A 13,740-nucleotide genomic window follows, 5' to 3' on the forward strand; every position below is an offset into this window, starting at 1 on the left:
CGGGCAGATCCACCACTCAAGTGAATCGTCCTGGAGAATGACTTTCTGTATGAATTTGACAAATTTCTGCACAGCATCAGCCCTGGTAAAAAATGTAGACTGTTAAAACTGCCCGAAAACCCCAAAAGCAGGAGTAAAGTCACATGCAACGCTACTCATTGCTTTCCTGTACAGATTTCGAAATACAAACATTCATACTGTACATACACCCACCAAATTATTTTGTACAGGAATTAATAAATGCACAGATGTATTAAATAGTTAATGCTCTTTTAATTATTTTTTCTTTAAATATTAAAACTGAGGAAGCAACTCATATACAGGGAGGGATATAAAAATCGATGAATTAATTTACATAGTAAATTTTACAAAATATAAATCCGAGTTATTGGGGTATTCCAACTTCTACACATTGCTGAATTAAACAATTCAAAGCTTAGTACCCCTACCTGTAAGCTAATCAATATAGCAGGACATCTGTTCCACCAAATGAAGAAAAACAAAATTGCCTTTACCAAAGGCAAAAACAAAAAAGGGAATAGGTTCACTTGCATTCCTTCTGCTTCATGCACCCAAAATTCATGGGTGGCGGAACAGTTTGTATATTGAAATGTGTATGTGAGTTTTTTCTTTATATGCAAGTGTTTCTAATGAGGCAGGTATATTGATTTTACACAATGACCAAATTACCTGAAGATAAACATTTAAACACCACAGTTAGGACTGTGGTTAGTAGAAAGAGGTTTCTTTAGATTATGCTTGACTTTGAACTTATCAAGAACAGTGATGAAAAACCTGCAGGTGTTGTACTTCCCACACACCCAATATGAGAAGAAGGGGTAGGGGAACCTGTATAGACTTTTCAGATAAGCGCCAATTCCATAATACAATTACTCAAGCATGGTCTACAGCAAAGCCGTTAGGTGACTACCCACGTCCGAACAGATCTCCACAATGTTACAGAAAATATGCTTCTACCAGTTCTACAAAGGAAACGCTTAAAAGTTATTAAACAGCTTTACACGGACTGAAGAAGCAACTTAAAAACACAGTTCATTAAAGAATCTGTTGGGATGGCACCGATTTTCATTACATTGTCAACATTTAACAATACTTTACTTTCCAATATAATCTTTAGATTAAAAAATAGACGCTTAGATATGTATAAATAACCAGTTCGTAGGAGTCAGACAACACAGACAGATATTTAAAACGGTTCATCTTCAAATTCTGGGCTGGGATTCCAGAAGAGAGTAGGATCAGCAAGGGGTGAAGTTGCACAGGACTGGTGCAAGTCGACATTGAGGAGCTGAGGGAAAAGTTCACTTGTAAAAGAGTCCTCCCAGGCCTGGCCACAGTTCAAAGGAGAGGACATGTCACTTAAAGGGGATGAGCAGCCCTCATAGCCAGAGTCACTGCCTGTATCCAGCAGGTTTACTGCTTTTTCTGTGTTGTTTTCTGAACAGGACAATAAGCTCTGTATGCCAAGGGCAGGGGTGGGCTCTTCTTCTTGGAACTCTTCCTTCACGGAGATGGGGGCAACACAAGTAGTATTGAAAGATGCTTCCTCTGTTTTAATGACTACGCTGGACTCAATTCCTAGCTCTGCATCTTGCTCTGAGCACAGGGGCTTTGTGTAGACGTGGTCAAATCGAATCAGTTCATTAATGGCTTCCAGCTTGATTGATGGGGTCCCCACAGGAGAAGAGGGGGCGGTGGGTATGGAATCTGATTCACTGCTAACCTCTTGCTGCTGGTCCCAGGACAGTGATTCTTGGTAGCCAAGTAAGATTTCTGAGTCCAGACTTTCCAATAGGCCAAGCAAGATATCAGACTAAAGATATAAAATGGTATAACTTACTTAATGCACATCCAAAAACTGATAAAATATACTGATATACATTAAAAAAAAAAAAAAAAAAAAAAAAGGCATCATTGAATTTTTCACTGCTGAGACAATGTGTAATTGTTTTATATACAATAAGTATTGTTCTGAAATGAACCAACATTACAGGACAACCTAGAATTTGGTAAGGGCACGTTCATATGTTTTATTTGGCACCACCTCATTCAGCGTTTCATGGTACATTTAAAAAGGTCAACTTATTCTTAAAAATGTGAGGTTTTCAATGTCTTATTGTTTGAAGCCTCTGTTGATTTAACAGTCTGTTTGCTGTTCTTGCTTCACTAAGCCCTGGTGCATCCTGTCACCAAACTAAGCAGCTGACTGTACAGTGCAACTCAGCTGGGAGGGTGTCAATAGCTGGGGGCTGTAGACACATACTAATGGTCTCATGATTAATCTAAAATGTTTGCAATCACACCCAACACAGACAGACTAATTTATACAGGGGACCTAAATATTCACAAGCTCTTTCTCTAGGCATGAATTAAAATTACTTATGTAGCATTGCATCTCAAACAATAAGGCCTCATGCACACTGGACATTTGTGGATGTCTTTTACAGCTGCTGTTTTTCGGCTTCAGACGTTTTTTACTGCAGTCAATAAACTCTCCAGCACATTATCTTGTGTGTCCATGCACACACAGGCTGTTTTAAACTGTTTTTTGGCTGGGGCATTTTTTGGCTGTAAAAAAAAAAAAACACACAACCAAAACTAGGGTTCTGAGAGGCGTTTTTCAGCTGTAAAAAATGCTCCAACGTCAAAAAAAGCTAAAAAAAAAAACTTTGAAAGACTCACTGCAAAGCTGCTGGCATTTTTATCAATTTAATATAAGGTCCAGTGTGTATGAGGCCTAAACCTCTTGAAGTAGGCTAGTTTTATGCTCATTACATATTATGGATTTCTTACAATCCCTTTATGTGGCATTGTGAAGAAGAAAATTCATGAACATGCACTACTCCTTTAGTAAATCAGGGTTACCATCTTTTACTGGAAAACATCTGCGGATCTGCACAAGAACGTTTCTTGTCAAAAATCTCAATCCCACCAAGTCTTTAAGCACTATATTGCAGAAAAGAGTGGTAGTTTTCTGACAAAAAGAAATGACTGCACTACTGTACGAAAAGAATAAATCTTTTGAATTTAAAGAGGCTGCAGCCTTCATGGTTATTGCATGGACAATTACTGGTTATTTTATCATGGACAACATTATCTGCCAGTGTCCAGCATGCAGTCTTGAAAATATATACTGTATAGATGACATGAAAGTCTAAAGACTAGAATCTGGCTGCTTACCTCACTGTCTGAAGAATCAGGGCTGTCAGGATCCATGCAGATGCTGTCAAGTTCGTGGACGTCTGGGCCTGCTCCTGCTGCAGAGGGGCACGTAGTCTGAGTGCTGCGGACTCAGCGGACCCGGTCACCGGACTGACTTCATCTTCTCTGGACTGTACAAAAACCTACGGCAAATATAAAGATTAAGAGTCAACAATGGCAGTAAAGCAGATATTAAATAACTGTCATAAAAATAGCACTAATTAGGTATTAAGTGTCAAAGCTTGCTGTTAGCATGAACATGAAATGCATTGCTGTTGTGTCATCTGTGCCTCCAGAAGCATCAAAAAGTTGCTTCCCAATAAAAAAGAAAAACACACACACAAAACAACAACATGAGATTTGTCTGTTGTGCACAGTAGGTCAGTCTCAAGAGACTCATAATGCCACAATACAGTACATAGAACATTGCATCCATTTCAAGGAAAATAGTTTCAGCGCACCCACCCCTTATTCATAACCTGTGAGAAAATAAATACTAAAAACTTTACTTTCCGCAAAGACAAGGAAATATGAGCATCCCACGCTCTCCAACTGTGCTATAGTACGTAAATAAAATAAATGCTGGCCTACAGCCTGTTCCCAAATCATCTGATACAATGTACTACCCTTCCAAATTCCTCTCTTTCTGAACCAAACATTGCAACCATTTGCAAACTAGAACACAAAAGTTCTGAAGTCCTGCAATAAGGCTCCATTCACACCTTGGCGTTTCCGTTTTGTGGGAGGAATTGCTGCGATTCGAAAATGCCGCAAATAGCAGGGACACGCTTGCAATCCCCGCTATTTTGAACGGCACCAATTCGCTGTGCGATTCTGCCGCGATTCTTGCCCGACCAATCACGGAAAAACACGCAAACAGAATCGCAGGAGGCCTGAAAAAAAAAAAAAAGTACAAGAACTTATTTTGGGCATCAGGTGTCCCGCAATTCTGTTTGCGCGCCTTTGCCGCAATTTTACCACGACTGGTCCGGGCGACAATCACGGCACAATTGCGCCGTCATTTGGTGCCATTCAAAAAAGCAGGGATCTCAAGGGCGTCCTGCAAATTATGGCGTTTCAGATTCCACCCGCAAAACGAAAGCCAAGGTGTGAATGGAGTCTTAGTGTTACGGAGCAACAGGGTCACTCAGCAAGCTTTTCCAGCTCTGCAAGTTCAAGAAACATACTAACTCCAAAGAGGCTCCTGTCTAAATCGTCCCTAGTATATATGAATAGGAGATAGGGTCTGTAGATTGTAAACTCCTTGAGGGCAGGGACTGGTGTCAATGTACAATATATATGTAAAGCACTGCTAAATGGATGGTGCTATACAAAGTACCTGTAATAAATCATCATTTTTATATATTTTTAATATCCAACGAGTGTCTGAGTTCTTGGCAGTTTGTTTTAGAATGCTGATAGAGAGAATTCTGTTCAGCATTCCACAGAGTGCTACAGAAGCTTTATTATAATCAGATTATGACAAGACTTTGATTTTCAAACCTAGCAACATTCGTACAGCTCTAAAAAGAGATTAAAGTCCCCATTCATATTCCATGAGCTAGCTTCAGTGTTATTTATGGACTAAATCAATAACATAACACAAGTAGAAAAGTGTAAAGTACAGTACCCATTATAAACCATCAGAATCCTTCTGGTATTGGCCTTGCTGCAATTAACTGGATTTTAGCTGGTTGCTGCACATTCTACTTTCTGCTCTTGTTATCATATCATTTTTACTAGAATCGGTTACTGCTGGCCCAGGTTAATATGAGATCACGTTATGATAATTACCTCGATTTCTTCTTCCCCTTTTACGTCAAGGGCATCAAGGCCCAATCTCTGACGTAGTTCTTGGTTTTCGGTTATCAAACCGTGGGATTTTTCTCTTAAAAGCTTGTTTTCAATCAGGAGTTTCTCATTCTGGAAAAGGAACAATGTGTTAACACAGAGCATGGAGAACATCATAAAGAAGCTGTAAAGTAGACAAAAATGCCTCCCTAACCACCATGCTCTATAAACTGCATGAATGGGAACAGGTTTCAAACATCACTTCACTTTCCAAAGCAGTAGTAATATTTAATTGGCACTAATTAAGGCTTGTAATAATTTGAAACTACTGAAAAAATAAAAAAGTAATAGTATGATGACTGCACCAGGCTAAAACAAGCTCTGCCAGCTAATTAGGAGGAGTGGAAGACCTCATGACAAGGAATGGGGTGGTTCACTTGGGTGAAAGGGGTATTGACAGACAGGTTTTTCTTGCCTGACTAGTAAAGTCAAATAGAAAAAGATTGATAAAATGAAGCCTCCATTGGTGCAATGCATTTCAATTAACACTGCATTAGGGGTGTGCAATGATAGAAGAGGTATATCACAGCACTGATGTAACCACCTGCTGCAGAACCATTTCTTACAGCAGCAACCACTGTACTGGTACCATGTATGGCAGGGGTGTCAAATTGAATTTAATTGCAGGCCGCATCAGTATTATGGCTGTTGTCAAACAGCCGGTTGTATCTGTAACACTAGATGTCTGGAGCACCCCCCCCCCCCCCCATCTGATGTCAAGAGACCCCCTACCATCAGAAGGCAAAAGAAGACCCTCACAGTGCTGCTGCTGGGAAGAAGCTGGGGGGCAGAGCTGAGAAGCAGAAAGTGCAGAGTCTGGAGAAGGGCCAGAGGACGGCTGGAGTCTGCTGAGACCAGGGGAGGAGGAGAGGGGGTGAGGGGATGCTGCAGCTGCACAGGATCTGTAGGAGAATTTCTGTCCTCCTCTCTGCTTCTGACTGTTGAGGTGGGGAAAGGTGGGGGGGGGGGCAGATACATGCCTCTCCATGGCTGTATGGAAAAGTGCAGGATCTGGTGGAGGAGGAGTTCTGTCCTCTACTCTGCTGCTGACTACTGAGACAAGGTGAGGGCAACAAAGTGGGGGTTGCCGCAGCTGCAGTAGGGGTGCGAGGGCGACATGAAATGGCCTGGATTCAGCTCTTGGGCCTTGTGTTTGACTCATGTGATGTATGGGAAAGGTCTAGGGTTGGACACAAGTAGTTATTGGGAGAAGGCCTAGGGTTGGAGACATAAGCTGTAATTGTTGACATACTAGGGACTGAGAAGAGCTTTAAATAGCAAGATGATGGGGATGCATGAAACCCACTTGTCACCCATTTATATCAAAAGGAAATCTTAGCTAGTGAATGGATGCATACTAATTGTGTGGAAATGTTCTGAGTGAGGCCACCAATTTGAAAATGAGCAGGCATACATATGGAAGGTTTTTGAACCAATAGAGCCAAAAGAATAAACATAAAATTTATATAATTGGAACCCTATTACTCAAGACAAGTGAACCCTTTCTCTGGCAGGAGGTGTTAAGAGCTCCAGCATGACAGCCGAGAAACGTATATTTCTGAATGAAGTTAGCAATAGCAAGCTGTGTGTACTTTGAACTGTAGAATCTCATAAGGAAGAGAAAAATATAATCATGCTTCATAAAATAGAAGGGAATTGAATTTAGCACAGCTAAAAATTAGAGGACAAGCTTGACCTGGAATGTGTGTAAACACCCTTTATAGACCACCACCCCAGGGGTCTATAAAAGGGTCGTAAATGAGTAAACTGACATTGCATATACATTGTATAGTGCTGCTATATCCATGGTGTGTGGGCTGTGCATATTAAACAAATACTGCTACAGATTTGAAAGGGGCTGCGAAAAGACAAGCCTAGCCATTAGATCTGTCCGCCACTAAACACCAGTCAAGACATAAGGTTATTTCTGGCTAAATTGGTACAGAAAACATTCCCTAAACGGTGAAAAACATTAAATAGGACTTTAAACCCACCCTGGATATAGGAGCACTATAAAAACACATGTGTAATGTTCGTTTACTGATTTTCAACAATTTGTGACTTTTCTTAACACCCCCCCCCCCCGTACCAATGTAATAATAGAGGATGTGCTACCAGTAAATCCATTGAGAAAAAGGAGGAGAGATAGAGTTATATATATATATATCTATATCTATATCTATATCTATATCTATATCTATATCTATAGATATAGATATAGATATATATATCTATATATATAGTAATTCCGGATAAAATGAGATAAATGTAACATTTCTCGCAACTAAATCATAAGGCTTTCACACTGGCTGATAAAGAAAAAACACCATACTGCTGACTTTACCTCCAACTCTAGATCCAAAACTTGTTGCTCAAGTTCACCCATTCTGGCTTTTTTTCTGTCTCGTGCCGTCTGTGCGGCTACTCTGTTTTTTAATTTCCTATATAAAAAAATAAAAATAAAAAAAATAAATAATGAATCATGGTAAGCTAAGCTTAAACAAAAAAAACAAACAAAAAACAAACACACAACCACACACACAACCACACACACGGCATCTATGTGCCACCAGACTGTGGTAGTAAAACATATAGTGAGTGCACAACTTTACCACCTGGTTTCATCTGCCTAAATATCTGGATTTTAGAGAAGACAAAAAACATAAATATCTGATATCTGTTTGTTAAATTGCTATTTAACATGCTATGCTATTCTGTGCATAATCACATCTGGCTGATGATCAGGGTCTTCAAAGACATAGGAAGCCCATAATAACCAACATGATGTGATCTCCCTCTTTTTGGCTGAGAATTTGGTGATGCACAAGCAAATGCCGCTAGTGCCCCTCATCAGAGATTTTATAAAAACATATCCAGCCAATGTTCCCCTGAGAGCAATTGGACAGCTATCTTCTTTCACCCCATAAACATAAGGATAGATATCTCTTATGTCTATGTCCAAACTTTACATACACTCAACCAATTGTGAGCATGCAAACCAGCAAAAGCGGTGAAGACAAATAGCAGATTTACTCCACACCCACCATACTATTAGAGAAAACAATAGTATGCATTCTATACAGATAGAGGAACTATACAAATGCATAGTTCCTCTAATGATAAGAAATTAGTGCTGAGGAATTTCTAGAACATCAGGAAGAGATAAAACGGAAAAGGTTATTTTTTTTCCTGCCAGCCCCAGTTAAATGTCACTCATGAGCAAGTTTCCTCTTGTACTGAAGGAAACAAATTACAGAGAGTTGCATCAGCTAAGTGTTGCTGCTGAATAAGTAATAAACAGATGGCCTGGTAACTACTGAGTCATGTACCACTCGGCATCAATCCATTGTATTAAAAAGATACAATCTATAGGAAATCTACACAGCATAGCTGTAATAGGTGAGACATAGACAATGGTCTTAATCCCGCCTTTGCTCTGTACATCTGGTTAAAGCAGAAGTTCAAGCTTTGACCGACCTTAACCTACAAAATCAAACAGCTGGCCATCCACGTGATTTTAGGTTTTTTAAATCACAAGTTTCCTCAAGTAAACCTTTGCGTCAAAGGACTGACTTTATTGCAAAGGCTAAAGTTTACTGGAAGTCAAGGAAACCGTATTAAAGGGACAATGGAAGATCAGTATCTGGTATACCATTGTTATGGCTTTGTACAGTTCTACAGTGTTTAAATGGAACACAAGCAGCAAAATTGTGACTTGTCCAAATATTAACATAAGGGGTGTTCAGTGGCGGATACTCGGATGGGTGTGAGGGTATTTGCACTGCAGGGGAGGTTACAACCAGGAGCTATGTACACATTCTTAAGTCATAACTAATTTATTATAAGGGACAGATAACCATATGTTCCTCCAAACTACTAAGAAGCATTTGGATGAAGCCTACTGTTGGCTGCAGTCTAGAGATTAAGTGTATATCCATCCTGCTAATAGCATTTACAGATATTCCACAACATATGTTTTGCAAGTCTTTTCAGGGGCCGAACATCCCCTGGGTATAATTGCCACTTCCTACAGATTATAAAATGAGCCTCATGCGCAAATTCAGGTACAGAGAAAAATAGACACGTATGTCATGGTTTGATTTCCTAAAACTGGAGAGTGCAAAATCTGGTACAGCTTTGCATGGTAGCCAATCAGCTTCTAACTTCAGCTTGTTCAATTCGGTTTTGACAGTAAAACCTGGAAGGTGACTGGTTTCTAGGCAGAGCTGCACCAGATGTTGCACTCTCCAGTTTTAGTAAAATCAACCCCCATATGTCATCTGATTGACTTTAATTGGCTGCCATGACCAACATATTTTCCTTTGATCTAGCCTTTTATCCTTTTAAGTAGAGCTGTATGAAAGACCTAGGGTGGTGATGGTGAACCTTGGCAGCCCAGATGCTTTGGAACTACCTTTCCTATGATGATCAACTACACTGCAGAGTGCATGAGCATCGTGACAAATGTAGTTCCAAAACATCTGGGGTGCCAAGGTTTCCCATCACTGACCCAGGGTGATCATCCATTTCAAGGAGGTTATTTGAAGAAAAATTGAAATGCACATTTTGCATTCCTGGCTGCAAGGACAAAAGAATGACACATATGTCAGAAGCATTTTTTGAGTAAAACCCAAAGTTCATTTCCTCTTTCAGCAGATAACTGGAAGCTTCACTTCTCTTTAAAACAGGATACTATTCTCAGATCAGGAGATAGGCTGGGTCTGACCACACTGGCAGTTTTATTTTAGTCCTCAGAGGATTAACACTGAAGTTACTGACAAGACAGCAGGGGCTCATAGTACAGACAACTTGTAGCTAGATCTGCTCTGATCATTGCTACAAAAAGAACACTAAATACACTCAAATATTATGGGAATAAAAAGGAGAGCCAGACAATTAAAAATCATAAACATGGGTGCAAAAACATCTGTGCCCATGTTTAAGATCTGAACACAGCTGTATAGCTTTCTATGGACCCGTGCACACAGCTGTGTAACAAATCAGTAAACTTGTTCTGCATAAAGAACAAAAAAAAAAAAAAAGAAAAAAACAAACAAACAAGAAAAAACAGAAAAATCTGTGTTTGAGGTCCTGTGTAAAGGAGCACATTTTAAGCTGCACACACGTTTTAAAGAGCGATTAACTAGGTGCAGCAGCAACACCCATCACTAGTAACCTAGTTTACTAGGATTTTACTCATCTACCTACACCCTATTACGAAAAAAATTAATTCTAAAAAGGCTAACCAAATAGCAACCACATGGTTGAGAAATGTTACAAATTGTGCAAGCTTTAAAAGTTCCAGGAAGAGGTGGTCTGGCATAAAACCAACAGATATTCATCGTTTCTACGTGACGTCAAGGCAGCCAGTTCCTTGAGCTGCCACGCAGGCAGGATCAGCTCACCCCCCCCCCCCTCCAGCTGCCTACATTCCCTAAAGACAGGGTATATAGGGGACATTCCCTGACCAAAGAATTTATAGGGGGCGCTCCCTGATCTCAGGAAATATAGGACATTACCAAAAAATGTTTTTTTTTTATAGATCTATCCCTGATTACAAGATATACTGGGAACATGAGCTCAGGATCCACCCACAGGATCTATAGGGGGCATGGGACAATCCCCGATCTCAGGATCTATAGGGGGCATGGGACAATCCCCGATCTCAGGATCTACAGGGGGACAATCCCCGATCTCAGGATCTACAGGGGGACAATCCCCGATCTCAGGATCTATAGGGGGCATGGGACAATCCCCGATCTCAGGATCTATAGGGGGCATGGGACAATCCCCGATCTCAGGATCTACAGGGGGACAATCCCCAATCTCAGGATCTATAGGGGGCATGGGACAATCCCCGATCTCAGGATCTACAGGGGGACATTCCCTGATCTCAGTATCTATAGGGGGCATGGGACAATCCCTGATTTCAGGATCTACAGGGGGACAATCCCTGATCTCAGGATCTACAGGGGGCATGGGGCAATCCCTGCTCTATAGGGGGCATGGGACAATTCCTGATGTCAGGATCTATAAGGGGGCATGGCACAATTCCTGATGTCAGGATCTATAAGGGGGCATGGGACAATTCCTGATGTCAGGATCTATAGGGGGCATGGGACAATTCCTGATGTCAGGATCTATAGGGGGCATGGGACAATTCCTGATGTCAGGATCTATAGGGGGCATGGGACAATTCCTGATGTCAGGATCTATGGGGGGCATGGGACAATTCCTGATGTCAGGATCTATGGGGGCATGGGACAATTCCTGGTGTCAGGATCTATAGGGGGCATGGGACATTCCCCTAGGACAGGGTGTGGGTGTGATAGGTAAATCCCACAACCATACAAGTGGGTGACACTGCCGATTGGGCGAGTGTCCAGGGATAGACTGATCTAATATGGAATGAAGCCAGATACATCGATGACACACAGAAATGAATGTGCTGGACAATGACAGTTGGAATGTGGCTGCTCTAGGACAAGCCATGCTTTCCTTCTATTAGAAGATGTAATAAGACATCAGCCCATCATATCTATACCTGGGAGAGAGAAGGGAGATATATATATAGTATATCTACATATATATCTATATGTATAGCTATAGAGGGATCACACACACAGCACTGACCCCCTACATAGAGAAGCCGGCATCTGCACCGTATGGGGACCTGTCATCGCCTCCTCCATTCATCTCAGCTGACAACCAATCACATGAGATCACCATAGGTGCACTACAAGTCCCAGCACACACACACACACACAATGTAATAAGGGGGGTCGCACCTCCTGAGCGCCTTCTCCTCCGGGCTGAGATGAGTGAGTCTCTGCCTCTTCCTCGGCGGTACGTCGCTGCACGATGACTCCGGACTGTCCGGGCTGTGTATGGGTAACATGACGGAGGTGAGCTGCTGGCACTCCCCTTGCTCGGACTGTCCTCCGGGGATGAAGATGACTTTGGGGGCTCCCATGACCACCATGGTCGGGATGGGTGTCAGGGTGGAGGAGAGGGGACGGGAGGAGGAGCACGGCAGACTAGACGGAGAGACTTTACTACACTGAGCACTGCGGCCATTCATATCTACCCAGCGTGTCTCCTCCCTATTGGACAAGCCCCGTGATGTCACGGCCAGCCTGCCGCTATTGGTGTGAGGGCAGGGGGCGGAGTGCCCGGGGGTGTGGGTGGGGCTATAGGCTTTATGCAGGAAGAGGTGCACGGGATCCGTGTGGGGGTTGTGTTATAGAGAGCTGGGAGGGAGAGGAATGCTTCTCTGGTCTCTTTCTTCTTCCCCCTTCCATTTCTTCTATCTCTCCCTTCTCTTTTCTTCTCTACCGTTTTCCTCCTCCTTCCCTCTTTTCATTTGTTTCCTTTCTTCCCTTCCTTTTCTTCATTTTCAATTTTCATTCTCTTTCCTTCTTCACTCCCCATTAATTTCTTCCTAAGGGTCTGTATGATTCTGGTGTGAACTGGCCCTTCCTTTTCCTTCCTACCTCCCCTTTTCTTCTTCAATTTCCCCTTCATTTCTTCTTTTCCTTCCTTTTCTTTCCCCCCTTCCCTTTTTTCCTTCTCCTTTCCTTCCTTCCTTCCTTCCTTCCTTCCTTCCTTCCTTCCTTCCTTCCTTCCTTCCTTCCTTCCTTCCTTCCTATCATCTCCCCTTTCCTTCCTTCATTTTCTTTTATTCCTTTCTTCCTTTTCTTTCACCCTCTTCCTTTTTCTATCCTTCTTCTCTTTCCCTTTCCTGTCTTCCTTCCTAACCTTCCTTTCTACCACCCCTTTCTTCCTTCATTTTCTTTTATTCCTTCCGTCATTTACTTTTATTCCTTCCTTCCTTTTATTTCTTCTCTTTCTTTTTCTTCCTTCTTCTTTTTCCCTTTCCTGTCCTTTCCTTCCTTCCTTTTCTCCCCCCTCCTTCCCTTCCATGTTCTTTTCCTCTTATCTTTCCCTTTCCTTCCTTCTTTATCTTCCTTCCTTCCTATCTTCCTTACCTTCCTTCATTTCTATATATTCCTTCATTCTTTTCCTTACTTCCCCCCTTCCTTTTTCTTTCACTCTTCTCTTTCCCTTTCTTGTCTTCCTTTACTTCCTTCTTTCTTTTCTTCCTAACCTTCCTTCCTATTTCCCTTTGACTTCCTTCCTACCTTTTTCTTATTACATTTCCTTCCATCTTCTCCTTCCCTTTCCTGTCTTGCATCCCTCTCTTTCCTTCCTGACCTTCCTTCCTATCTCCCCTTTCCTTCCTTCATTTCCTTTTATTACTTCCTTCTCTCCTTCCTATTCTTTCCTCTCCTTACCTTTTTTTTCTTTCCCTTCCCTGTCTTTCATCCTTTCTCTACCTTCCTTCCTATCCATATGTCCATTTTTCCCTTTCCGGTTGATTTGTTTATTCCCTTCTTTTCCTTCCTCTTTCTATTTCTTTCTCCCATTTTTTTCCATTTTTCATTACCCTTCCTTTTTTCTTTCCCTTGCCTTCTTTAACCCTCTTGCCTTTCTTCTTTCCTCTTTTCTTTTCCTTAGTTTCCTTGTATTTCCCTTCTTCATTCTCCTCCCTTTTCTCTCCTCTTCTTTATTTCCTTTCCTTTATCCTTTTCCTTTCATTTACTTTTTTTTTCATTCATTTAACTTCTTCCCCCTTAAATTAATTAATTTGTGTTTCTTTCCATTCCT

General features: G+C 41.5%; 1 protein-coding gene across 1 annotated transcript; it reads right to left on the reverse strand.

Moving 5' to 3' along the window:
• Positions 1 to 253: 253 nt before the first annotated feature.
• On the reverse strand, positions 254 to 12,180 carry XBP1 (X-box binding protein 1). The gene is given in 6 exon segments (XM_073625404.1): positions 254 to 1,834; positions 3,202 to 3,285; positions 3,288 to 3,365; positions 5,017 to 5,145; positions 7,418 to 7,514; positions 11,862 to 12,180. Coding segments are annotated over 6 exon segments (1,308 nt in total). The 5' UTR covers positions 12,155 to 12,180; the 3' UTR covers positions 254 to 1,207.
• Positions 12,181 to 13,740: the final 1,560 nt, after the last annotated feature.

The sequence above is a fragment of the Aquarana catesbeiana genome, linkage group LG01, assembly GCF_042186555.1.
Source record: "Aquarana catesbeiana isolate 2022-GZ linkage group LG01, ASM4218655v1, whole genome shotgun sequence".
Classification (NCBI taxonomy): Eukaryota; Metazoa; Chordata; class Amphibia; order Anura; family Ranidae; genus Aquarana; species Aquarana catesbeiana.